This window comes from Trichomonas vaginalis, chromosome V (genome assembly GCF_026262505.1).
Source record: "Trichomonas vaginalis G3 chromosome V, whole genome shotgun sequence".
NCBI lineage: Eukaryota > Parabasalia > Trichomonadida > Trichomonadidae > Trichomonas > Trichomonas vaginalis.
This window is the reverse complement of record NC_067207.1, coordinates 33,980,504-34,005,849: the sequence shown is the minus strand read 5'-3', so window position 1 is coordinate 34,005,849 and position 25,346 is coordinate 33,980,504. Positions and strand designations below refer to the sequence as shown.

The 25,346-nt window shown below is 33.3% G+C and overlaps 14 protein-coding genes and 2 pseudogenes across 16 annotated transcripts, besides 1 other annotated feature; 7 read left to right on the top strand and 9 right to left on the bottom strand.

Moving 5' to 3' along the window:
- Positions 1–13,546: part of a mobile genetic element that runs on past the window's edge.
- On the top strand, positions 791–1,374 carry TVAGG3_0453350 (annotated as a pseudogene). The gene has a single exon. A coding segment is annotated over exon 1 (584 nt).
- Positions 1,441–1,830, top strand: TVAGG3_0453340 (protein of unknown function, DUF4108 family; the record flags this gene model as incomplete). Its single annotated transcript, XM_001300602.1, has 1 exon — positions 1,441–1,830. One exon carries the CDS (start codon positions 1,441–1,443, stop codon positions 1,828–1,830), a length of 390 nt encoding a protein of 129 aa, XP_001300603.1.
- On the bottom strand, positions 1,847–2,305 carry TVAGG3_0453330 (uncharacterized protein; the record flags this gene model as incomplete). The annotated part of the gene is made up of 1 exon (XM_051234709.1): positions 1,847–2,305. The coding sequence occupies one exon, from the start codon at positions 2,303–2,305 to the stop codon at positions 1,847–1,849; it is 459 nt and encodes a 152-aa protein (XP_051104439.1).
- Positions 2,342–3,217, top strand: TVAGG3_0453320 (protein of unknown function, DUF4106 family; the record flags this gene model as incomplete). Its single annotated transcript, XM_001300604.1, has 1 exon — positions 2,342–3,217. One exon carries the CDS (start codon positions 2,342–2,344, stop codon positions 3,215–3,217), a length of 876 nt encoding a protein of 291 aa, XP_001300605.1.
- On the bottom strand, positions 3,818–4,657 carry TVAGG3_0453310 (KilA, N-terminal/APSES-type HTH, DNA-binding family; the record flags this gene model as incomplete). The annotated part of the gene is made up of 1 exon (XM_001300605.1): positions 3,818–4,657. One exon carries the CDS (start codon positions 4,655–4,657, stop codon positions 3,818–3,820), a length of 840 nt encoding a protein of 279 aa, XP_001300606.1.
- TVAGG3_0453300 (organellar and viral DNA polymerase type B) lies at positions 5,455–6,396 on the top strand (the record flags this gene model as incomplete). The annotated part of the gene is made up of 1 exon (XM_001300606.1): positions 5,455–6,396. One exon carries the CDS (start codon positions 5,455–5,457, stop codon positions 6,394–6,396), a length of 942 nt encoding a protein of 313 aa, XP_001300607.1.
- On the bottom strand, positions 7,076–7,936 carry TVAGG3_0453290 (uncharacterized protein; the record flags this gene model as incomplete). Its single annotated transcript, XM_051234708.1, has 1 exon — positions 7,076–7,936. One exon carries the CDS (start codon positions 7,934–7,936, stop codon positions 7,076–7,078), a length of 861 nt encoding a protein of 286 aa, XP_051104438.1.
- Positions 10,154–10,738, bottom strand: TVAGG3_0453280 (phage tail repeat-like family; the record flags this gene model as incomplete). Its single annotated transcript, XM_051234707.1, has 1 exon — positions 10,154–10,738. One exon carries the CDS (start codon positions 10,736–10,738, stop codon positions 10,154–10,156), a length of 585 nt encoding a protein of 194 aa, XP_051104437.1.
- Positions 10,758–10,910, bottom strand: TVAGG3_0453270 (uncharacterized protein; the record flags this gene model as incomplete). Its single annotated transcript, XM_051234706.1, has 1 exon — positions 10,758–10,910. The coding sequence occupies one exon, from the start codon at positions 10,908–10,910 to the stop codon at positions 10,758–10,760; it is 153 nt and encodes a 50-aa protein (XP_051104436.1).
- TVAGG3_0453260 (uncharacterized protein) lies at positions 10,930–11,331 on the bottom strand (the record flags this gene model as incomplete). The annotated part of the gene is made up of 1 exon (XM_051234705.1): positions 10,930–11,331. The coding sequence occupies one exon, from the start codon at positions 11,329–11,331 to the stop codon at positions 10,930–10,932; it is 402 nt and encodes a 133-aa protein (XP_051104435.1).
- Positions 13,547–15,109: 1,563 nt separating the features above from the next.
- Positions 15,110–15,472, bottom strand: TVAGG3_0453240 (uncharacterized protein; the record flags this gene model as incomplete). Its single annotated transcript, XM_051234704.1, has 1 exon — positions 15,110–15,472. One exon carries the CDS (start codon positions 15,470–15,472, stop codon positions 15,110–15,112), a length of 363 nt encoding a protein of 120 aa, XP_051104434.1.
- A 1,493-nt stretch (positions 15,473–16,965) lies between these two features.
- TVAGG3_0453230 (Ricin B-like lectins family) lies at positions 16,966–17,463 on the top strand (the record flags this gene model as incomplete). Its single annotated transcript, XM_051234703.1, has 1 exon — positions 17,015–17,383. One exon carries the CDS (start codon positions 17,015–17,017, stop codon positions 17,381–17,383), a length of 369 nt encoding a protein of 122 aa, XP_051104433.1.
- A 126-nt stretch (positions 17,464–17,589) lies between these two features.
- On the top strand, positions 17,590–18,765 carry TVAGG3_0453220 (uncharacterized protein; the record flags this gene model as incomplete). Its single annotated transcript, XM_051234702.1, has 1 exon — positions 17,590–18,765. The coding sequence occupies one exon, from the start codon at positions 17,590–17,592 to the stop codon at positions 18,763–18,765; it is 1,176 nt and encodes a 391-aa protein (XP_051104432.1).
- Positions 18,766–19,505: 740 nt separating this feature from the next.
- On the bottom strand, positions 19,506–21,144 carry TVAGG3_0453210 (TOR signaling; the record flags this gene model as incomplete). The annotated part of the gene is made up of 1 exon (XM_051234701.1): positions 19,528–21,144. One exon carries the CDS (start codon positions 21,142–21,144, stop codon positions 19,528–19,530), a length of 1,617 nt encoding a protein of 538 aa, XP_051104431.1.
- A 129-nt stretch (positions 21,145–21,273) lies between these two features.
- TVAGG3_0453200 (TOR signaling) lies at positions 21,274–22,753 on the top strand (the record flags this gene model as incomplete). The annotated part of the gene is made up of 1 exon (XM_051234700.1): positions 21,274–22,686. The coding sequence occupies one exon, from the start codon at positions 21,274–21,276 to the stop codon at positions 22,684–22,686; it is 1,413 nt and encodes a 470-aa protein (XP_051104430.1).
- Positions 22,754–23,375: 622 nt separating this feature from the next.
- TVAGG3_0453190 lies at positions 23,376–24,636 on the bottom strand (annotated as a pseudogene). The gene has a single exon: positions 23,450–24,624. A coding segment is annotated over exon 1 (1,175 nt).
- Between the last annotated feature and the right edge of the window lie 710 nt (positions 24,637–25,346).

Here is a 25,346-nt window from a genome sequence, read left to right as displayed (position 1 = left end):
TTTCGAATTGGAAGATGCAACTGGTGAAAGTATTGTATTACAAGAACAACTTCAACAACAAATAGTTCAAGAACAACAAATGCAACAAATGGAACAAGAAATGGTTCAAAAATAAAAAAATATTTTTTTTATTTTTATAAAAATGTACAGAATAGATGTTTCAGATTTTTATGACTTCCAAGCATTCAGAAATATGTGTCCATTTCGAGACTATAACAAAGCAGTCGAGAATTTGAAACGTTTAGTCATTTATGTCGACTCTGCCCCAGAATGTTATGTTATGAAAGAATGGGATGTAGTCTTTAACAAACCTAAAGCGACAATAGTTTCAGAAAAGAATGTAGACAGAAACTTAAGAAATAAAAGTCGTACAAGTTGGCATGAAGATGTTAGATGCTTGGGATATCTTATTGTCAAAGTTAGAAGATTTTTCAGTTCGAGGTATAAAGTTTTATACACCTTCTCCAAACTTCTATTCTATCTTCACTGGATATAAATATGAACAAGTAGAATGGAAAGAAAATATTATAGAAGCTTGGTTTAGACCATGTCAAAGAAATTATATGCAATGGAAACAAAAAGGTTTATGAGTATATCTTATGTTGGTTTGCAACATCTTACAACATCCAAGTGCTAAGAATGAAACTGCTCTCATTATAATTGGAAAACAAGGAACAGGTAAGAACACATCTTTACAGATATCTTATGCAAACTGTTAGAAGGTTATTCGAACCCTAATATGACAAACTTAGAAAACATCTGCGGTAAATTTAACTCTTCAATTGAGAATATGAAACTTATAGTTGCAATGAACTTCAAAGTATAGATACAACAAAAGTTTTGAACTCAGATGCTTTGAAGAGTCTTATAACAGACAAAGTTGGAGTTGTTGAAAGAAAGTATAAAGACTCAAGAGTTTGTGAGAATGTTGCAAACTTCATTATGGTTTCAAACAATGCTGTTCCGATGAAGTTAGAAAGTTCTGACAGAAGATATGTAGTTGTCAGAACGTCAGATTCTCATATGCAAGATACTGAATATTTTGACGACTTAGCAGAAACTTTGACACCAGAGTTTTACAACCATTTGTTCTCATATTTCATGACATTAGATATTTCTAAGTTCAATCCAAGACAAATTCCACATACCGAAGAGAGACAAACATTGTTAGAAGCAAACAAGAGTGTATATGAACTGTTCATAGATGAAACTGACTTTGTGTCATTAGATGAAAGGTCATTGTACGATTCGTATAAACAATATTGTCAAGAATATGGTTATATGGCAGCTTCTAAACGAACATTCTTGGCAAATGTCAAAACTCTTTTAGACGTACAGAATGGTGTATATACAAAGAAAAATTTTTCTGAGTAAATTTTAAAAAAAATATTTTTTATCCGATAGAAAAAGATGGCAAAATTCATCTCAGTAAACAAGTACATGTCAGGACTTAAAGAAGAACTAGACCCATTCACATATTTGAATGTTTACTTCTACCATTTTGAAAAGTCTTCATTCAGCAAAGTTTGGAACATCGAACCAGTTAAGTTTGCTATTGTGACTAAAAATGGTGCGAAATTTGAAGACTTAGAGATAGAAGGTTTGTTAACAGTCAAAGAAAATTTTGACAGAAGGTTCTCAAACCTTAAAGAAGGCAAAGCATACAAACTTGTTATACCTTATGAACCAAAGAAGGCAGACGACTATGAATATTATGAGTCTAAAGTTGTAGAAGTTCAAGGTAAATTGGGTAAAAAGATTTTAGAGTCTAAGCCAGTGTTTACTCCTAAAGAGGAAGAGAACATTGACATTGACCCAGAAATGTTCTAAAAATAAAATTTTATTTTTACATGTCAAATTTCTTCTTCGGTGGAACTGGCTCTGGTTCAGGTTCTTTCTTCTCTTCTTCTACTTTCTTTTCTTTCTTTTCTCTCTTCTTCTTTTCTGGTGGAGTTATGTCAAACTTCTTAGAACCATATTTATGTAAAAGTTCTTTGTCCTTTAATAGCTCATCTATTCTGTTTTCTATTTCATCTTCAAGAACAGCGCATGTGTCTTCTTTGCATTCTAAGAACTTTTGTTGGACTTCATCTTTCCAATCGGCGTCATCTCTGTCAACAAGTCTGTCATTGACAAACTTAAAGACTGCTCTGCTTAATGTTTTATGGTTCTTGTCATATTCCCAGAAACAGAACTTTAGAACAAATTCACCTTTCTTGTTTACACTATGTAAGATTTTATGGTCGACAGATGTTTTGCTGTCGAAAAGTTTGTCTCGAATATAGATAGCGAAATCGCTAGACATTTTCTAAAAGATAAAAATTTTAATTTTTCTAAAAATATGTTAGAAAAAAAGTTTGCTGACATTGACAAAAAATTTGAGAATGTTTTAAATAAGAACAAGAGGAAGTTAGAAAATGCTCAGATAAAACCTATACATGACAAGTTCTTATTTGCTCAGAATGGTATAACAGGTCTAATTGCACCACCTGGGTCGGGTAAGACTTTCACTTATCTTAAAATGGCTGCACAGCAACAAGAACTAGATGAGAAGAACCCATTCTATGAGTTGGTTGTTATTTGTTCGACTTCTGGTCAATTTGACCAAACCGTCAATTCGTTCAAAGATATTATAAAGAAGTCTAAGTTAGTATGTATAAAAGACTCTGAGTTGTTAGATTGGATAAAGAAGTACCAAAGAAGAGTTTTGAAGTATAATGCTATAAATGAGTATGTCAATTCGAAGTTTAAAGACCCTAATGAGGAAATGCAGAGAATATTAGAGAAGAAACACTTCAGAAACAAACAGAAAGAGATAGAATACATTTCGAAGAAATTGCAATCTTACGATTGGAAGACATACCCCCATAGGTGTCTTCTTATCTTAGATGACTTTGCTTCTCATCCTTTGTTAAAGAATAGAGAACAAGATATGTGTCGAATTCTCAAGAAGCTCAGACACTTTAACATCTCTGTTGTCATTTGTGTACAGACAGCAAAGAGTTTAAGTAAGGATGTTAAAAGAATACTTACTGACATAATACTTTTCCCTGGATTGTCCGAAGACGATTTCATGGAACTTATGAAAGAGTCCATGGCAGGTAAGTTTGACAGATATGAACTATGGGAGAAGTATAAAGTCATACAAGACCCTCATACTTCTTTCAGAATTCATATCTACGCAAACAAAGTTCAAATTGTAAAAAGTCAAGCTTGAAAATTAAATGTTTAGTCTTAGTAAGTCTGTTGTGGTGCTGGGGTTGTCGGTTCTTCTGGCTTTGGAAGGCATTCAGGAAGAGGAACGTCAGTCATCCGTTTGTGTCTTAACCGTCTTTGTTCTGAAACAATATAATATTGTACTGAATAAGTACAATATTGTCTTGAATAAGTACAATATTGTCTTGAAAAAGTACAATATTGTCTTGAAAAAGTACAATATTGTCTTGAAAAAGTACAACATTGTCTTGAAAAAGTACAACATTGTTCTGAAAAAGTACAACATTGTTCTGAAAAAGTTCAAGACTTGTTCTGAAAAAGTACAGCTGTACTCAAATTTGAGAGACATTGTACTGAATTTATACAACATTGTTCTGAAAAAGTACAATATTGTACTGAATTTATACAACATTGTCTTGAAAAAGTACAATATTGTACTGAATTTATACAACATTGTCTTGAAAAAGTACAATATTGTACTGACTCAGTATGGAGCTTGACCCCTTAGACGAAGCAATTTATCTAATTGAAATTAACGAGCTTGTTAAAGACTTCCTCAGGCAGAATGTAAAAGGCAAGCTTGAAAAATAAAGATTGAAATTTACCCTACTTGTTTGAAGTTGTCAAAATACTCTGTTATTTTTTCCTTTAACAATGGCAAATCTTCTTTGAAGGTAAAAATTGTACAACCTTTAATATCATAGTGTGTTTGAGGTAAAGTATCTTGAACTATTTGTTTAACTTGTTCATTCGGTGTCATTGAAATCGGTAAGTTTTCACGATAGAACCAATTTCTGTCAGATTTGTAAATCTTAGCAAGGTCGTAAAAGCTTTTGTTGTTTCTTCTGACTAAATGCAACATAACCATATCTCTGTCTTCTTCATTCTCCAACTCTTCAGTATAAATCATATACTTATAGTTCTTTTCCTTTCCTTTTGGTACTGAACGCGGTATTCTTTTCTGTATACTTTTGTCTTTTGCTTCAAGCTTGTTTTCCATCTCTTCACGTTCTTGTCTGTGAAGTTCGTCAAGAAGTTTGTAAATATTCCAAGCATAACGTGGTGAAGCCCACATTGCAACTGCATTTACTAATAGTCTATGTACATACCAACCTCTCAAACCATTTGGCAAATTTTTACGATTTTCATAGAGTTTTGGCGACTGGGATTTTTTACCTACTCGCTGTTCTTCACTGTTTTCAGAAAAAAGTATGTCTCGCTGTGCTTCACTTAATAGTTCTATGGTGCTTTGGTTCCTAAACCAGTCTTTAGGAAGCTTAGTATCTGGAGCAAAACAAGCTGTCAAAATACTTTGCATCTGGTACATATCGTCTTTGACAGAACGAATGAGTCTCAATTGTTTGTTATATTGTATGTATTCGTATTCTTCATTTATAGCTTCATGGACTATAACTGTTGTTGTGTTCTCTGTTGTTGACATATCTGTCTTTATATACAGGATAAAAAAAATAAATAAATAAAACTAGCGTTATTTTTTCATTTTGTGAAAACTCATGAATTTTATACAGAATTCAGCAAAAATAATGTTTATGTTAGCATGTTAGATCTAACATGTTTTCTAACCTCTTTTCTAACCTCTTTTCTAACATGGTCTAAAACACACAAAACTCATGAATTTTGTGCTGAATTCAGCAAAAATAATGTTTATGTTAGAATGTTAGATCTAACATGTTTTCTAACATTTTTTCTAACATGGTCTAAAACACACAAAACTCATGAATTTTATACAGAATTCGGCAAAAATAATGTTTATGTTAGCATGTTAGATCTAACATGTTTTCTAACATGTTTTCTAACATCGTAGAAAACACACAAAACTCATGAATTTTATACAGAATTCAGCAAAAATAATGTTTATGTTAGCATGTTAGATCTAACATGTTTTCTAACATGTTTTCTAACATGGTCTAAAACACACAAAACTCATGAATTTTATACAGAATTCAGCAAAAATAATGTTTATGTTAGCATGTTAGATCTAACATGTTTTCTAACATGTTTTCTAACATCGTAGAAAACTCTCGAAACTCATGAATTTTATACAGAATTCAGCAAAAATAATGTTTATGTTAGCATGTTAGATCTAACATGTTTTCTAACATGTTTTCTAACATGGTCTAAAACTCTCGAAACTCATGAAAATTCGTGAATATCCTTAAGATAGAAAAAATAAAGTTAGTTTTATTTTTATTTATTTTTTTATTTTGTATAAAAGATATGATTTCAACAATCGGCACAACAACAATTCAAACAACAACTTCACCAAACTCTTTAGTTATGAATCCAACATCTATGTTAGTAGAGATGAAAAGCTTCATTCCTTCTTCATATAGTTTTGAGACAGAAATACAGAAGATAAAGCAAGAACTTTTAACAAGTAATTTAGACTGTTGTGCGAAAGATGAAGAAAATGAACAGTATCTTTACGACATGCAGGACATTATTGACCATTTACCCAAATTGCCTGAAATCCAACAACAAAAGCTCACTATTCCTGAATTCGATGAAATAGAAGTAAAAACAACTGACTCAGTAGAAATAAAGAAGTTCATACGTAAAGTAAACTATGAGTTTCTTGGATTTCATTGCAACCATAAAGTTATGGACAAAGATTGCGATATGGTATATAAGAATGTTTCTGACATATATAAATCTGAAGAATTCAAAACATATGACAACTTTGTTTCATTAGTTGCAAAATGTGTATGGCAGATAAGAGATAAAGACAAAAGATGTAAAGTATGGAATGGACAAATAAAACCAACAACTTTTGAGTTAAAGAAAACCATTGACGCCTTAGTTGTTCTAGCAGGTCAAATTTCAATGTATAACGCAAAAATGAACCCACAATGTTCTAAATGTAAAGCAGCAATAAGGAAATATAACTATTCTGTCAAAGAGATAGAACGTATGAGAAACGACTATGCTGACTTAAAGAAAGAAGTAGAGAAACCAGCAGAAGATAAAATGGACATGTTAGCATTTCTGAACAAAAACTATCCAACAGTTGACGATTTCCTATTATCTGATGTCAAGAAGAAATATAAAGAAACCTTCGGCATAGTTAAAATTTTTGACATACTGACAGAGGAAATCGAAGCTACAAAACTGTTTAAAGTCATGAACCATCGCAACATATACCATGTAAAACGCTTGTAAATAGTTATGTTAGAAAACATGTTAGAAAACATGTTAGATCTAACATGCTAACATAAACTTTATTTTTCAATACTTTTTCAGCACTTTTCCGTAGTTATATATGAAAGACAATTCGAGATAAAAGTCACAGTACAATGGGTAGAAAAGAGGTTAGAAAAGAGGTTAGATATACCCTTCTACCCTAAACATTATTTTTTATGTTTTTTCAGCACTTTTCCGTAGTTATATATGAAAGACAATTCGAGATAAAAGTCACAGTACAATGGGTAGAAAAGAGGTTAGATATCGGGTTAGATATACCCTTCTACCCTAAACTTTATTTTTCAATACTTTTTCAGCACTTTTCCGTAGTTATATATGAAAGACAATTCGAGATAAAAGTCACAGTACAATGGGTAGAAAAGAGGTTAGAAAACGGGGTAGATATACCCTTCTACCCTAAACTTTATTTTTTATGTTTTTTGTGAAAGTGTCAAAAATAAATTGTTTTCATGAGTTTTCTACGATGGTAGAAAAGAGGTTAGAAAACGGGGTAGATATACCCTTCTACCCTAAACTTTATTTTTCAATACTTTTTGTGAAAGTGTCAAAAATAAATTGTTTTCATGAGTTTTCTACGATGGTAGAAAAGAGGTTAGAAAAGAGGTTAGATATACCCTTCTACCCTAAACATTATTTTTCAATACTTTTTCAGCACTTTTCCGTAGTTATATATGAAAGACAATTCGAGATAAAAGTCACAGTACAATGGAATAATATGTTGCACACCATTTGTTGTGAACCAAACTTGAAAGTCAGAGAAACTGTTACTAGGTGGTTCGTAGAATTTAGAAGCAAAGTCATAAAAGTCCTTACCAATACATAGAAAACTATTGTTGCTTGAACTGAAACTTGCATGACACATAACATTTTGAGGGTCAAACACGTTTCTATAAACCATCAAATCTGCTGGTGGAAGTATAAATTTAAATGGACCATCTGGTGGTAATGGTTCGTTCTGGTTTAGTAACCGAAGAAATTGTGCCCAAGAACGTTTGTCTACTTCCCAAAATAAAAACTCTGTATCTCTTGGAGGGTTAATTTCAATCTTTTGAAATGAAACGGTGGAGTTCATCTTGTCATATTCTAGTTTCAGATAGTATGTTCCATTTAGTAAAGAGTCGTATTTTTCTTGAAATTCCCAATAATATTTGTTTATTTGAGTTTGAAAGTCATTTAGAGTTTTCTCAAGACTTTCGTCTGAACGAACTGTAAAGATTCTCATTTCGTCAAATTTGTCTATTAGACCATCAGGACCTTCATACTGCCCATGAAAATATACTGTGAACATAAATGCGTTAGTTCTATTTGAAAACAAAACTCTTCTAAATCCTATTGCCTTTGCATCTGAAGGACTTTGAAGCCAACGAATTGGATAGTCAAACCTGTATGCTCGGGATGAAATTTCTTCATCTGAAATAGTCCTACCAGCATTTGTAAAGATATAGTCTAACGGTTTTGTATCTGCTACTTTTGTTCTTTGTTTTTCAACCTGAAGCATTTAATATATGTAAAAATATATTGTTTTAAAACTAATTTTATTTCATGCAATGTTTTATTTCTGTGCCGTCTTCAAGTATGCCCCAATATTTCCTTTTCGATATTACATGAACTTCGGTGAAAATTTTGTCCAATTTGAATTGACCCATCTTTTCACCGACCATACCCATTTCAATGAGTTTGTTGTATCCTTCTTCGTTCGTCATGAGTGCGTCAATGTTCTCATAGTAAACCTTGACTTTCGATTTGACTTCGGAGAAGAATTTGTTGTAGTTGTCAAGGACTGCCTTTGCGAACTGAGGGTAAGACCAATGTTCGACAATAGGTTTTAATGTGGTTACTAAGCCACTTTGACCTTGAGTGAATTCGTACTTCAAAACAAAAGGAGAAAACCTTTCAACAAAGTTGTCGACCTTCTCATAATGTTTACTCTTCATCTCTTGAGGTTTCTTAATGGAATATCCCCATGTCGAATTCATAAGCAATTTGAGTGTCATTGCAAGTTTGGGGTTTGAAGCTTTCCTAATATCATACAGTTGTTGTATGACTTTTCCAACTGTATAGTTCCTTCCTGGGAACTCACCATCTTCGTTTGGAATTCCAGTTGGAATATATTGGACAAACCTCATGTACGCAGCGTTAAGGTCGACATAGTATATCTTTTCGTTTGAGTCGAACTTGTCGCAACCAATTGGTCCAGTTTGTGGAAATTCAAGTGAGTCTCTTATCTTCTGCGAAACTTCTCCTGTTATCTCATAAACATCGTCGAAGCAACCTGTCTCATACAAAACCTTCTGACCTAACTCAGATGCTCTCCAATACAATTTGACGTCAATTGGATGTCTCAATGGAAGTTTGTTTATAGCATCTTGAAGTTCTTGCAACCTCATTGGAAGTTCTTCTGGTTCAGGTTGGTATCCGAACATACCAACCCCTTGTGGAACTGTGTACTTCTTTTGTACTAGAACTTTGTCTGGAACAACTTTTGGTCTTGCTAACAATGAAAAGTTTGTTTCGTCTTTTGGTACAAAAGTTTCTGTCAGCTTGTCATCTGGAATTGGTTCCAACAAACCTTTCTCGAAAAGAATGTTTACAGCTCTGACAATGTTGCACTTACTTTTACCAAAGATAAGACTTTCGTTCAACATGAAGTGGTTGTGGCAAATTACAATCTTCAACCATGGTAAGTCTTTGTCAACAACATAGTCGTCATGTGAAGAACCTTTAGCTGTAGGTATGTTGACTCGGATATTGACATTTGCCAACGGTGCAATTTTTGCCAATTGACCTCTGAGAATGTACCTTGTCTTCACACATGACTCAAGATACTTCATCTTCTCATCTGTAACAAGACCAGAGTTCCTGAGACATGTAAGAATGCAAGGTTCGTTGACAATTGTTTCAATGGAATTGTAAATTCCATACCTTGTCAAGTCAATGTCAGACTTATTTATGAACGGGAAGTATCCAGCATGTTGTCTGACTGCTTGAGGGTTATGTTGGTACCATTCGAACGTGACACTTGCAATTCCTTCAATTGCATTCAAAATGTCTGAGTCGGAGTCAACCATTTGTTCTCTCTTTGTAGTCTTGAAAGCGTCAAGAAGTTTTGCAGCTGTTTGTTCATTGCCATGTGCATAGTAAATGTGACCATCCAAATCTGTTATGGTCAATCTGAGATTGTGTCCTTTCTTATTTCCGTCTTGAATTGCAGCAAGTACTCCCATGAAGCCTTCTTTGTTCTTTCCTTCGTCAAAGTTTACTGTAAAGTCTCCACCTTGTCCAATTTTAGCACGAACTTCACGATACTTTTCATATGCAGATTTTGTTCTTTCCATGGGAGCATGTGCGTCTTCACCTTTTCCTTTTTTCCTTCTCAAAGGATGCAATTGTTCGTCATGTTTCCAATAGAATCTGGCAAAGCCGTCGTGTCTTTCAACTTGAGATTCACTAACATCGAAAGGCATGTCCATAAGACGTTCTTCTTCTAACCTCTCTAGTCTGTTTGGATAATTTGCACGTGCTGTTTCCAAATCCATTTCGTAGCGAAGACCAGACAATTTGTCATAGACTTTTATTGGCTTTCCCTTCCTATATTTAAACTTCTTCGAAACTCTCCAACCATATCTTTGTAACTCTGCTTTTATTCTAGCAGACCTTCTGTCCATTCTATATGGGGGCATTTTTATAAAAATAAAAAAAAATATTTTTTTTCTCTTTACTTTACATAACCGCCTGCTGCCATAAGTCTTTGACGCCAACCCATACCAGCTAATGAAGGTTGACTTGGTTTAGTTTGGAAACTAAACTTTGGTTTTGGTTTATCTTCAGTTTTTGGTTTTTCTTCTTCTATCGGTTTTTCGTCACTTTTCGGTTCCTCTGACTTTACTTCACTTGCAGGAACAGTTGTGTCGTCAACATCTTCATAAATATCATATGCCATTTGTTTTTGTTTTCCTTTCAACTTTTTGTGTTTGTTGTAAAGTTTAGAATATTTCGACTCTAAGTCAATGAGATGTTCTATAATGAACTGTTGGTCAGTGAAGTAAACTTTTCCATCTGTTGTCTCGAAAGCTCCTTCAGACTTCAATATTTTATTTGTGAGAGTCTGTTTCTTTTTTGAGATACTAGCCGTTCCATTTCTATGAAAAGTGACTTTATAGTTAGGGTTTGTATTTCCAGACCTGGCACTTTCTATTATTGAATTTTTCTCTTCATCTGTAAGTTCTTTGACAGGTTTTGACAATGGTTCTGAACTTTTTGTTTGTGGTGTCAAATCTACCGTTTCAACTTCTTCGGTCATTTCATCTCAGTAAAAAATTTTAGTTTGGTTTGTTTTCAACTGGTTGTTTAGGTTTTTCAAGTCGGTCTAAAACTTCCTGAGGTATAGGAAGAACTTGACAAACACGTGGTGTAAATGCTGGAAGCCGACAAATCCATCTTGAACTTATTTGTCTCAATGCTGCATTGTTCATTTCATCTCAATAAAAAACCTTACATTCTCCAAGTTTGAGGTGGTTGAGGTTGGTTATTGTTTACCCATTGTTGTGCATGGTTATATCCTCTGTTAAAGAATCTTTCACCTTGGTCCATATAATTTCCTGCTTGGTTATAGTATTCATTTGCTTTGTTATAATAGTTTCCTGCTTGTCTTCCTACATTGTCCATCCATCCTTGAACTTTTCCTCTTGTTTCAGGATTTGGAATAAGATTTGTTGCATCTCGTGCTACATCCCAACCTTTCTGTACAGTTTGTATAATAGGTTGTGCTTTCTCTTTAAGTATACCTAATGTACTCAAAATCTTCCTTCCAACTCCAAATACACCTCTGGCTATTGTTCCCACTGCGGGTAAAAATCTGGATGCAACTCCTGCTAATGCGCCAAATAAACCCATTTCTTACAGGGTAAAAAATGACGAATCCAAACAAGGACCCCTATGTTTCTAAAGCGACAAAGAAAGCACTCATGATAAAAATCTTTAGTTCAACACCAAATGCTTGGTTTATGGATATCTTGGAAAACATTCCGAGAGTTAGAACAGATGGACCTCCATACTGGTTAATATTTGTTGGTCAAAACACAAGATACTGTGAAGCCATACCATTACAGTCTAAAAATATTTTAGATGTCTTAGCAGCTTTGACAATATTCGTTGACAAATACCATCCAACAAAACTGACATCTGACTGTGAAAGTTCTTTCAAATCAGATGATGTAAAAAACTATCTGCGTTCAAAAAATGTAAACCAATATTTCATTGTCGACCAAAACCATTCTGCTCTTGGTGTCATTGACGGATGTATAAAAATGTTAAGAGACTTAAACCAACCACAAGGTGGTGAAGCAAATGAAATGTCATATGACGACAAGTATAGACACTTCTCCATGGCAAAGATGAGACAAGTTTTAAATATTTACAATAACCGTAAACAAAAAGGTTTGGGAAACCACTCCCCCGAAGAAATGAAAAACAACCCTGACTTAGAGAAAGACTATATATTTAATAATTTAGTCAAAAGAGACAAACAAGAAAGAATGCCAGGCTTCAAACTTCAGAAAGGTGACAAAGTAAAAATAGAAATACCTAAACGCGACCCATATGAAAATACTATTGACTATGACAACAATGGGAACCCGACAGGTACTCACATTCGTGTTCGTAAAAATAGAAGAAAGTATACAAGAGAATATTATGAAGTTTTAGGCAAACATGGCAAAATGTACACACAGCAAGCAGAAGATAAAACTACTATTGTCAGACCTCGTTTCAAACTTGTCAAAGTTCAAGGTGGTATACTTTCAAAGACAGTTCCTAACAAATATAAGACAACTCCTGACGAATATGCTAAAGAAGTTGAAAATGACGACTAAGCAATTCTATACCATGCGTAAACTGTCATGTAAGGTGGCATGTATTCTTTACTTTGTCCCGTTGTTTGCGTATATCCTGAAACGAAATGTGTATGGTTTCCTTCTCCCTGAGTGTCACTCCAGTAACAATTTATAGCAAACTTAACATTGTCTTTAACATCATATCCTTTACCTTTTGTCATTCCTGACCAATCCCAATATCTATGCTTATGCCAACCTGCTTGGGATGTACTTAAATCTATGTAATGACTGTGTGCAGGTAAATTTTCACCTGAAATCGTTTTACTTCCACCTGTTTCCTTTGAAGAGTTTGCACAATACAAAAACCTGTCGACTATTTGTTCCCATGCACCAACACCAAACATTACTTGAGGACCTCTCACATCCATAGATGTATAAATAGAACCTACTGGGTTCATTAAATCAAACATATGAGATATTATAGGATTGTATCTTTTGAACTTAAAATATAGTGCAACTATTTCGGGTTTCTTCTGGTTTGTGTCAGAATATTTTTTATAATATAATCTTATGTTTTCAGGGTAAGTGAAGTCTTGACTATAATATTTATTTAGGTCATCTGTATAATAATATACTATTCTCGTTTTTTCTATTGCATTATATCTTTTATATCTATAATAATCTAAATATAATGTTAGCTTTTGTTCATCTACATGTGGTGTTTTCGACATATCTCCATAGTCATAATAATATGGTGCTGGAGCTGGGTCAGGCAATGTCATATCTGCCATTTCATAAACTCTTAAATATTTCTTTTGTTCGTCTCCATATAAGTTTAAGTAGCAGTTGTTGTCTAATGGAACTTTAACTTGTGTACCATCATTCTTTTTATAGCTTACATACATTTCATTGTTATTTTTCGGAATGAGTTTATACCGTATACCATTCCTTAAGGAATGTACAAACTGCCATCTAAAATATTTATTTTCTTCATTGACAGAAAAGTCACCAACAATAGTTTCAATATTTTTTTTTGTTCCAACTAAACTTTGGTATATTTCATTGACATATGTTTTATCTGCTTTATTTTCAAGGCTAACGTTTAAGTCTGTTATTTCAGAAGATGTATGTGTATGTCCAACGGCACTTTTCCTGTTTAAGGTTTCTTGTAAGTTTGTAATATTTGCAATGGTATGTGTATGTCCAACGTCACTTTTCCTGTTTAAGGTTTCTTGTAAGTTTGTAATATCAGATATAGAATGTATATGAGTCTTTTTAGAATATTCGTTTTCAGCTCTTGTCACTTCACTTGACATTTTATTGTCAACATATGTTTTGTCTGCTAGTTCAGGATGAGTATGTTCTTTTGTTGCATAAGCATTGTTAGCTCTTTCTTCTTCTTTTGCTATTGCATCGTCTACATATTCTTTGTCAGCTTTGTTGTCAACATCTGCTTTCAAAAGAAGTTCATTTATAGGTTTCTCGTTTAAAGTTCCTTTTGTTGGATTTATACAGACAGTATTGTTTTTATTGTCTTGAAACAGAAACTCATCTGTCATAGGGTTTATTGTCAGTTTTAAGTTTCCTTCTTTCAATGACTCAGATATCTTAGAATAGTTTGAAAAGTTTGTTGTGTTCTTATTTAGAGCTTGCATAATGAGTTGTCGGTTGTGTTGTATTTCTCTCATAGACACTATATCTTTCGACATTTTTATTCTAGATAAAATATGCTACCAATAGAAAAAGAAAATTCAAGAGTTGCTACAACTAAACCATTAGATGAACTTTTTACTAATGTCGGTCAAAAGTTTGACTTAGATACTATAAAGCATGAAGGCTATCGTTTTGACTACCCATTAAGATGGTTAAGAGACCCATCTGTTACTAAATCTATTGGCTTTCGAAGAATAAAATTTGTGTCTGTAGAAGATAAAAGTTTTCCATTTATTGTAAGGTTTCATATAGATTATATATCTAAAGGGCAACTAAAAATGTGGGAAGAAATTGAGCTAATACAAGTTGACCTTTCATCTTCTCTACAGACTGCGTTAAAAAATATAGAAGATAAAATAAATTCATGTTATGCAAAATATGCTGATGAATATGCAAATACCGATAGCACACTTTATGTGAGAATTGTATATGACAAACAAAATTCACAAGTGTCATTTAAAATCTACGAAGACAATCCAAATAAAGAAGAACAAATATATACAGAATTCACTGCAATGTCATGGTATTATTTGCAAAGAATGTTAAATCAGAAAGTTGAACTTCCTTTAGCAAATATCTACAGTCGATATGCAAGAGATGAACCATATTTATTTAAAGATGTTTTCGACCAAGATGCTATTATTGTTCATGCTTCATTTTCTGGCGCCCAAAACTCTTTTTTATGCTTGGCAAATGACTTTTACGAAAAACCTACAAAGTTATACGAACCACCAAGTGGAAGTATTTCAGACTTTCAAGTATGGTTTACTACAGATGGAAGAAAAAGAATAATTCCATTATACCATACGTTTTACTTAGAACTTAGTTTCATATACAACTACTATCGAACGATAAAAATATAATTTTTTAATACGGTTGAGGTGTTGGATTTGGTTGCCAACTAGACTGTGGTGCAGGTTCAGGCTGTTGTATAACAGGAGCTTGCTCTTCTGGTTCAGGGTCTTTAGGTATAATACCAATGAACTGACCTACTCTTTTACCAATATTTTTGACACCGTTCCATATTCCTCTTCCGACAGATTTTATTCCATTCCATATACCTCTTCCAACATTTCGAAAGAAGTTTCCTATTCTTCCAAAGAAACCCATTTACTACGTGTAAAAATCTAATGTCCGCCTAGTCTCTTACGTTTCCTGTTGAGTTCCATAGCATTCTTTAACTGGAGCTCATACATTCTGTTTCTCCTCTGGTAGAAAACATATTCTGGGTCAACTCCTGTGTTCGCGTCATCTGCATAAAGTTGTTTATATCCCACTTCAGGGTTTGTATAAAACTCTTTCCATCTCATATTTGCATGCCATGGTGGCAAACCTAACGCAGCGTCATTTGACATGGCAGTTTGCATTTGTACATCTGTTGGCACTTGACCATAGTTTGCCATTGCAGTTTGTATTCTAACTTCATTTGGAATATTCTCTGGGTTTGGTTGTCCAGGTTGCTGTGCATTCGCTAAGTTCTGTGCGTCCATTTAATATTAGATAAAAATATCTCTTACGAGTACATATGCTGAACATTTGCAGGCATTGGTTCATCTTCATATTCTCTGTACTTTTCTGCCACGTCAAATAAATAAATGACACAATGGAAAAAGCCTAAAACAAGTAGTCCTATTTCAAACCACATTTACTTACTAATAAAATTTCTTTATTGTGACACTTTCTCCAGTTTATGGGACCTCTCTCATATTCTATCTTGTCATATATAAACTCATAGTCATGTATGTCCTCTAACCATCTCATAACGGTTTCCAAACCACTTTTATCGGATGTAAAGTAAAAGCATGGATGGTTATGTATAACGTCTAAAGTTTCTAAAGAGTCTCTCAAAGTCCAGTCTACTTGGTATTGAAAATCCCATGTGTTATAGAACGGCGGGTCCACTATAAAGAAAACATTTTCCTTGTCTTTATATTTTTCATACAACTCTGTCCAATGACATCTCACAAACTCTATACCATCAATATATTTTTCTATGCCCTCTTTGAAAACATTTGTATAGTTAAGATATAAAACTTTTGACATAAGTGTTTCAATGTCATGAACTCTTATAGCACCACTATATAATAGTCTAGCAGATATACTATTCCAGTCTATATATTCTGCTTTTTTCAAAACCTCTCTCACAATATTTTTCTTATCTAATGGTATACGTTCCATCTTACCTATATGTATCTTTTCTTTTAACTCTTTCAATATATTGTTTGTGTCTGGAATATGTTTGAGACGGTCCATATAGTTGTCGAAGTCATTGCATATAATCTTTGAGTCTGGGAATATTGTATGGCACAAATGGGATATATAGAAACTTCCACCGAACAAATCTACAAATGTTAGACCATTCGGTAGTTTCTTAAGTTCTCTCAATATAATATCTTTACATCTACTCTTATTTCCAAAGAACGGTAACGGTGGTTTTGTAAAATTCATTTATATATAATAATAAAAATTTTTTTACCCGAAAAGTGACAGAAAAGTGACAAAACATTTCTTATGGGCTAGAGGGCGCAACGCGCCTGGAAGCCCACACATACACCCTACGGTCCTCCTCTTGGGTCTTGGGCAAAATTTCTTATGGGCTAGAGGGCACGAAGTGCCTGGAAGCCCCACTACCTTTTTTTTTTTTTTTTTTTTTTTTTTTTTTTAATATGAAATTAAAATATAAAAAATTTAATAGTTAATTTAAGTTTGTTTTTTATTTTTATTTTAGAACTGTTTTCATAGGAATTGAAGGGTGCGAGGTATATAGTATGCCTATATACCTCTCACCCTTCAATTCCTATGAAAACAGTTCTAAAATAAAAATAAAAAACAAACTTAAATTAACTATTAAATTTTTTATATTTTAATTTCATATTTTTAATAAAATTCCTTATATATTATAATTATTATATTAAAAACCCTTTCGAATTTTGGCGCGAAAAATAAGAGTAAGTGTCACTTTTTGTCACTTTTTCTAGTGACCCTTTTCGGTACGGAACAAAAATTTTCTCAATTTCATATTTTATATTATCATGAGATGCTCAATCTTATGCAGTTCTCGACCAGATTTTTGTTTGTCAGTGAAGATTGGCCCAGATGGCGTTGAAAAAGCTGTTCTTGGTACTTATATTAACACAATAAACCAACAATTCCTTATTCAAGACAATAACATCATTTCTCTTAAAACAGGTCATTTACTAACAAATGAAGATCCCCTTGTTTTCACCCCAAGGACTAGCGATAGCAAACAAATTTATCATATAAATTCTGACGGTACTATTTCAAATGCCAATGGCTTAGTTCTTGATATTAGGGCAGAAAAAATAGTCCAAGATACAGATATCATTCCATTTCCAAAACATGGAAGATTCAATCAAATATGGCGTGTTGTTTCAATATAAGATGATTAAGAATAGTTGTTTATTAAGTTTCTACTACTTTTTGTTTACACTTAACCTAAATGTTTATTAATATCTTCGATAAAATTTCAAAATTTTTATGATTAGCTTTGAATAACCTCTTGCTCGCATGAAGAAGAGAATTTATGGATATCTGCGATAAAATTGTTGATCGAATACCATCAACAATTTTTTTTTATTCTTTTTTGATGATTGGGCCATCAACCATGCTTCCTAATGCTTTTGAAAAGCTCCAATTATCTGTTGGATGCTATGTTCAGCTTGCTGTTAAGGTAAAGAACAATAAAGTTTCAGAAATTGTCAATGAAATTTCTAAAAAATGCATAGGCTGTCGAACATTGTTTGATGGTAAGAATTATGTTTACACAGATCAGCCATGTCCAACTTATCAAATTCCTGATAAGTTTCCTCATTTAGAAGAAGCAAATAAATTTGTTGCCAAAAATTATACAATTCCTGAGTCAACACGCTTAGCATCAATATGCTATAATAAGGACACAGTTATATTTAATTGCAATCATTCGTCATCAGATGGCGGATACATGAAGATGCTTTTGGATCATTTGTGTGGACGAGAAACACCAAAAGATCCTCAAGCCAAAATCCATACATCAATAATTGATGCACTTTCTGATCAATTAGCTAACGCAAATGGCAAAATTTCAACGATGACTACTCCAATCAGAAATTATCGCAAGAAACAAGAAAAGGAATATGCAATTTACACATTGATTGAATTTCCAATCAAAGAAAAGATGTCGAAAGTTACAGAAAAAATGATGCTTGCGGCAACACTTTCTGCTTCAGCATACAACAAAATGTTAACTTCTATTGCCAGCCAACTTGCTGTTGATGCCAGAAGATACATGAAAAACCCAGATTGGAGTCATTGCAACATTGATAGTTTAATTGTTGCTGATGCACATACAAACATCGCTACAAAGTATGCTAAATTGACTATTGATGAATTGGGTGCTTTACTCCGTAAGGATATGCAAGAAAAATTAAAGAATGGCGAAGCATTAAGATCTATTAATCATTTATACAAAGGAACATATCCACCAGCAATGACTGGCTCTGTAAGTGTTACAAACATTGGTAAAATGACTACAGGAGGCGATATTACTGATGCTCAAATTGCAACTTCAATTTGCAAAGGTCCTTATCCACCAGGAGGAATGTCAATATCATCAACACTCGTTAATGATATTTTCAGGGCCAGAATCTACACTTCTCCTTATATTACAAGCTTCAAAGAAGCAGAAAAGTTCAAGAATGCTGTAAACTACTGCATTAAAGAATTAAAGCCTGACATGACAGTTAAAGAAGCCTTTACCAACCTCACAAAAATAATTCATCAATAATTTTGTTATAATTTTTTTATTTTGTCTTATTTTTCTATTCATTATCTTATTTGAATAAATATTTTCGATTCACCTCATTAGTTTTCTTTGATATTCTTCTTTCTTGACAATTTGCCCCTCCTGTTATTGAGAATCGAATAGAATTTAAGAAATCAATGTATTTTAACTGAATAACAGGAGGCATAGATTTGATATTAACTTTAGGTCCAAAACTTTACAGTATTAATGATAATTTAGATGATTTATATGGATGGAAATATGAATCATGAATAGTTTTAAGATATTATTATGAAATTTAATGATGTGTCTTTTGTAAATTTATTACATTGATTTAATATTTCCATATTTTATTTAAAAGATATGGAAATTTCAAATTTAATAATAAATTTTCCAAAAAAAATTCAAATTCTAAAATTTGAACTTCATCTTCTATTGTTTTCGTACCATAAAAATGGATTCAAAACTTTTTTGGAGAAAATCATTACCATAAAACTTCTTCTATATTGGATATTGAGCATTTTTATGTTCATACTTTATCAATATTAAGTATAATTTTTGAAATGATTTTTAACAGAAGTATTTTTAAGGGTAATCATTTGATTTTTTACACATAATGACGAAACACACTTGATAAACCTAGTATTTTGTGATGATTTAGTTAAATATTGAAATATGTTTTTTAAAATATCAAAATTTGTATGTGAACAAAAAATAAACAATTTAAAATGAAACATAGTGTTAAAAAAAGTCAAATAAGATAAATCAAATCATTGTTCCACAGTAGTACTTCTCTATGAAGCCATTCGATTTAACAGCTTCTATAACCATCTTAAGGATGCTACATTCCTCTTGAACTTCATCATATTTACCTTCAAGAGCCAAATTTATTAATTTAAGGACTTCTTCGTCTTTTTCTGTAGCTTTTATCTTATTTAAGTTATCTAGAATAGCATCGTCATGCTTGTACTGCTGAATTCTTGATAGAGAAACAACAATTTGCTGTCTAACAATTGGTTCATCGTCATTTTCAAGCATTTCAAAGAGTTTATCGAGCATATTCCTATCCTTCATCATTCCCAATAGGAAAACTGTCGATGCTCTGATGAAATACGATGAATTATCGAGGAGTGGGTAAAAATTCTGTCCGAAAGGAGGCAAATTCATCAATCTTCCAGCGGATCCGAGTAGTAATCCAAGTAATATCGATGAATATGGGGCGCATTCTTGAGCTTTTTCTACGCATACGTTCCAAATCTTTGTAAATATCGAAAGGAAGTTCCATGAGATGGCGCAAATGATGGCAAGCATTCCAGCCTTGATTTCAGAGACACTGGACTCTTTAGTGTCTTGGAACCAGAATAGCCATTGTTGTTGAAAAGGTGACATCGCGCCCGTACCGGACGATATCGACAAAATTTTTGCCAACAACAGAATTGCGGATTCTGAGGGTTTGTCCATTTCTATGATCGTCTTTGCGATATTTGAGCGGGGAGCGTAGATAGCCAAGTCTCCATGTGTATCCAAGAAGTCGCAGAGTGTTGAAACTGCTGCTTCGCAAAATTCTGCTCTTGTAATGAAGAATGAGAAGATTGGCATGACTCCGACAGTCGGGAATGACTTGAATGACTTGATGAACATCTGGAAAATCATCGTAGCAGCTTCTTGGTCGGACATTGCGAGTGAACAATCTAATGCTGTGTCCCAGAAGAGCCATAGATCATGGCTTGATGTAGGGCGATGTTCTGGAATTGAGATTGGATGTAAATTGAAGCTTTGCATAATGCGCATTGATAAAATAAATCCTCTAGCGAGTTGTGTCATCGCTGGGTCTTTTGCGAGTATGTCGAAGAGTGTAGCTGGTTGTGTGTCGAATGCAATTGCATCGATAAGAGCAAATAAGAATTTCTTGAGGAAATAATTTGGATGATTTGAATTTTCAGTGCCTTTGAAGACGTAGCTATGGCGACGAGTATGCCACCATACTGCTGTCTCAAATGGCGAAAGCAAACATGAGCTAAACAAATCCCATGGTGCATCTGTTGAAATTGGAAGAACTTCATTAGGAGAACATGCGAAGAAAGCGATAACATCTTGTTTCTTTTGTAAGAAGGGCAAGATATTTCCTGCTGATGGACTATCAACAATGAGACAAAGAGGAGTTGGACAAATGTTCATCAAAGTCTCGATTTTCATTGGCTTATATTTCGAACGATCGTCTGAGAAGAAGAAAAGACTACCATCAGCTGTAGGCGGTAAACAGCCTTGACCGAAGTAATGAATGATTAATCGTTCTGTTTTTGCGTTTTGACTGTAAATTTTAATAACTTCGCTGATTTTATTGCCAGGAGGATCAACGAAGTTATTAAAATTTACAGTCAAAACGCAAAAACAGAACGATTAATCATTCATTACTTCGGTCAAGGCTGTTTACCGCCTACAGCTGATGGTAGTCTTTTCTTCTTCTCAGACGATCGTTCGAAATATAAGCCAATGAAAATCGAGACTTTGATGAACATTTGTCCAACTCCTCTTTGTCTCATTGTTGATAGTCCATCAGCAGGAAATATCTTGCCCTTCTTACAAAAGAAACAAGATGTTATCGCTTTCTTCGCATGTTCTCCTAATGAAGTTCTTCCAATTTCAACAGATGCACCATGGGATTTGTTTAGCTCATGTTTGCTTTCGCCATTTGAGACAGCAGTATGGTGGCATACTCGTCGCCATAGCTACGTCTTCAAAGGCACTGAAAATTCAAATCATCCAAATTATTTCCTCAAGAAATTCTTATTTGCTCTTATCGATGCAATTGCATTCGACACACAACCAGCTACACTCTTCGACATACTCGCAAAAGACCCAGCGATGACACAACTCGCTAGAGGATTTATTTTATCAATGCGCATTATGCAAAGCTTCAATTTACATCCAATCTCAATTCCAGAACATCGCCCTACATCAAGCCATGATCTATGGCTCTTCTGGGACACAGCATTAGATTGTTCACTCGCAATGTCCGACCAAGAAGCTGCTACGATGATTTTCCAGATGTTCATCAAGTCATTCAAGTCATTCCCGACTGTCGGAGTCATGCCAATCTTCTCATTCTTCATTACAAGAGCAGAATTTTGCGAAGCAGCAGTTTCAACACTCTGCGACTTCTTGGATACACATGGAGACTTGGCTATCTACGCTCCCCGCTCAAATATCGCAAAGACGATCATAGAAATGGACAAACCCTCAGAATCCGCAATTCTGTTGTTGGCAAAAATTTTGTCGATATCGTCCGGTACGGGCGCGATGTCACCTTTTCAACAACAATGGCTATTCTGGTTCCAAGACACTAAAGAGTCCAGTGTCTCTGAAATCAAGGCTGGAATGCTTGCCATCATTTGCGCCATCTCATGGAACTTCCTTTCGATATTTACAAAGATTTGGAACGTATGCGTAGAAAAAGCTCAAGAATGCGCCCCATATTCATCGATATTACTTGGATTACTACTCGGATCCGCTGGAAGATTGATGAATTTGCCTCCTTTCGGACAGAATTTTTACCCACTCCTCGATAATTCATCGTATTTCATCAGAGCATCGACAGTTTTCCTATTGGGAATGATGAAGGATAGGAATATGCTCGATAAACTCTTTGAAATGCTTGAAAATGACGATGAACCAATTGTTAGACAGCAAATTGTTGTTTCTCTATCAAGAATTCAGCAGTACAAGCATGACGATGCTATTCTAGATAACTTAAATAAGATAAAAGCTACAGAAAAAGACGAAGAAGTCCTTAAATTAATAAATTTGGCTCTTGAAGGTAAATATGATGAAGTTCAAGAGGAATGTAGCATCCTTAAGATGGTTATAGAAGCTGTTAAATCGAATGGCTTCATAGAGAAGTACTACTGTGGAACAATGATTTGATTTATCTTATTTGACTTTTTTTTAACACTATGTTTCATTTTAAATTGTTTATTTTTTGTTCACATACAAATTTTGATATTTTAAAAAACATATTTCAATATTTAACTAAATCATCACAAAATACTAGGTTTATCAAGTGTGTTTCGTCATTATGTGTAAAAAATCAAATGATTACCCTTAAAAATACTTCTGTTAAAAATCATTTCAAAAATTATACTTAATATTGATAAAGTATGAACATAAAAATGCTCAATATCCAATATAGAAGAAGTTTTATGGTAATGATTTTCTCCAAAAAAGTTTTGAATCCATTTTTATGGTACGAAAACAATAGAAGATGAAGTTCAAATTTTAGAATTTGAATTTTTTTTGGAAAATTTATTATTAAATTTGAAATTTCCATATCTTTTAAATAAAATATGGAAATATTAAATCAATGTAATAAATTTACAAAAGACACATCATTAAATTTCATAATAATATCTTAAAACTATTCATGATTCATATTTCCATCCATATAAATCATCTAAATTATCATTAATACTGTAAAGTTTTGGACCTAAAGTTAATATCAAATCTATGCCTCCTGTTATTCAGTTAAAATACATTGATTTCTTAAATTCTATTCGATTCTCAATAACAGGAGGGGCAAATTGTCAAGAAAGAAGAATATCAAAGAAAACTAATGAGGTGAATCGAAAATATTTATTCAAATAAGATAATGAATAGAAAAATAAGACAAAATAAAAAAATTATAACAAAATTATTGATGAATTATTTTTGTGAGGTTGGTAAAGGCTTCTTTAACTGTCATGTCAGGCTTTAATTCTTTAATGCAGTAGTTTACAGCATTCTTGAACTTTTCTGCTTCTTTGAAGCTTGTAATATAAGGAGAAGTGTAGATTCTGGCCCTGAAAATATCATTAACGAGTGTTGATGATATTGACATTCCTCCTGGTGGATAAGGACCTTTGCAAATTGAAGTTGCAATTTGAGCATCAGTAATATCGCCTCCTGTAGTCATTTTACCAATGTTTGTAACACTTACAGAGCCAGTCATTGCTGGTGGATATGTTCCTTTGTATAAATGATTAATAGATCTTAATGCTTCGCCATTCTTTAATTTTTTTGCATATCCTTACGGAGTAAAGCACCCAATTCATCAATAGTCAATTTAGCATACTTTGTAGCGATGTTTGTATGTGCATCAGCAACAATTAAACTATCAATGTTGCAATGACTCCAATCTGGGTTTTTCATGTATCTTCTGGCATCAACAGCAAGTTGGCTGGCAATAGAAGTTAACATTTTGTTGTATGCTGAAGCAGAAAGTGTTGCCGCAAGCATCATTTTTTCTGTAACTTTCGACATCTTTTCTTTGATTGGAAATTCAATCAATGTGTAAATTGCATATTCCTTTTCTTGTTTCTTGCGATAATTTCTGATTGGAGTAGTCATCGTTGAAATTTTGCCATTTGCGTTAGCTAATTGATCAGAAAGTGCATCAATTATTGATGTATGGATTTTGGCTTGAGGATCTTTTGGTGTTTCTCGTCCACACAAATGATCCAAAAGCATCTTCATGTATCCGCCATCTGATGACGAATGATTGCAATTAAATATAACTGTGTCCTTATTATAGCATATTGATGCTAAGCGTGTTGACTCAGGAATTGTATAATTTTTGGCAACAAATTTATTTGCTTCTTCTAAATGAGGAAACTTATCAGGAATTTGATAAGTTGGACATGGCTGATCTGTGTAAACATAATTCTTACCATCAAACAATGTTCGACAGCCTATGCATTTTTTAGAAATTTCATTGACAATTTCTGAAACTTTATTGTTCTTTACCTTAACAGCAAGCTGAACATAGCATCCAACAGATAATTGGAGCTTTTCAAAAGCATTAGGAAGCATGGTTGATGGCCCAATCATCAAAAAAGAATAAAAAAAAATTGTTGATGGTATTCGATCAACAATTTTATCGCAGATATCCATAAATTCTCTCTCTTCATGCGAGCAAGAGGTTATTCAAAGCTAATCATAAAAATTTTGAAATTTTATCGAAGATATTAATAAACATTTAGGTTAAGTGTAAACAAAAAAGTAGTAGAAACTTAATAAACAACTATTCTTAATCATCTTATATTGAAACAACACGCCATATTTGATTGAATCTTCCATGTTTTGGAAATGGAATGATATCTGTATCTTGGACTATTTTTTCTGCCCTAATATCAAGAACTAAGCCATTGGCATTTGAAATAGTACCGTCAGAATTTATATGATAAATTTGTTTGCTATCGCTAGTCCTTGGGGTGAAAACAAGGGGATCTTCATTTGTTAGTAAATGACCTGTTTTAAGAGAAATGATGTTATTGTCTTGAATAAGGAATTGTTGGTTTATTGTGTTAATATAAGTACCAAGAACAGCTTTTTCAACGCCATCTGGGCCAATCTTCACTGACAAACAAAAATCTGGTCGAGAACTGCATAAGATTGAGCATCTCATGATAATATAAAATATGAAATTGAGAAAATTTTTGTTCCGTACCGAAAAGGGTCACTAGAAAAAGTGACAAAAAGTGACACTTACTCTTATTTTTCGCGCCAAAATTCGAAAGGGTTTTTAATATATAATTATAATATATAAGGAA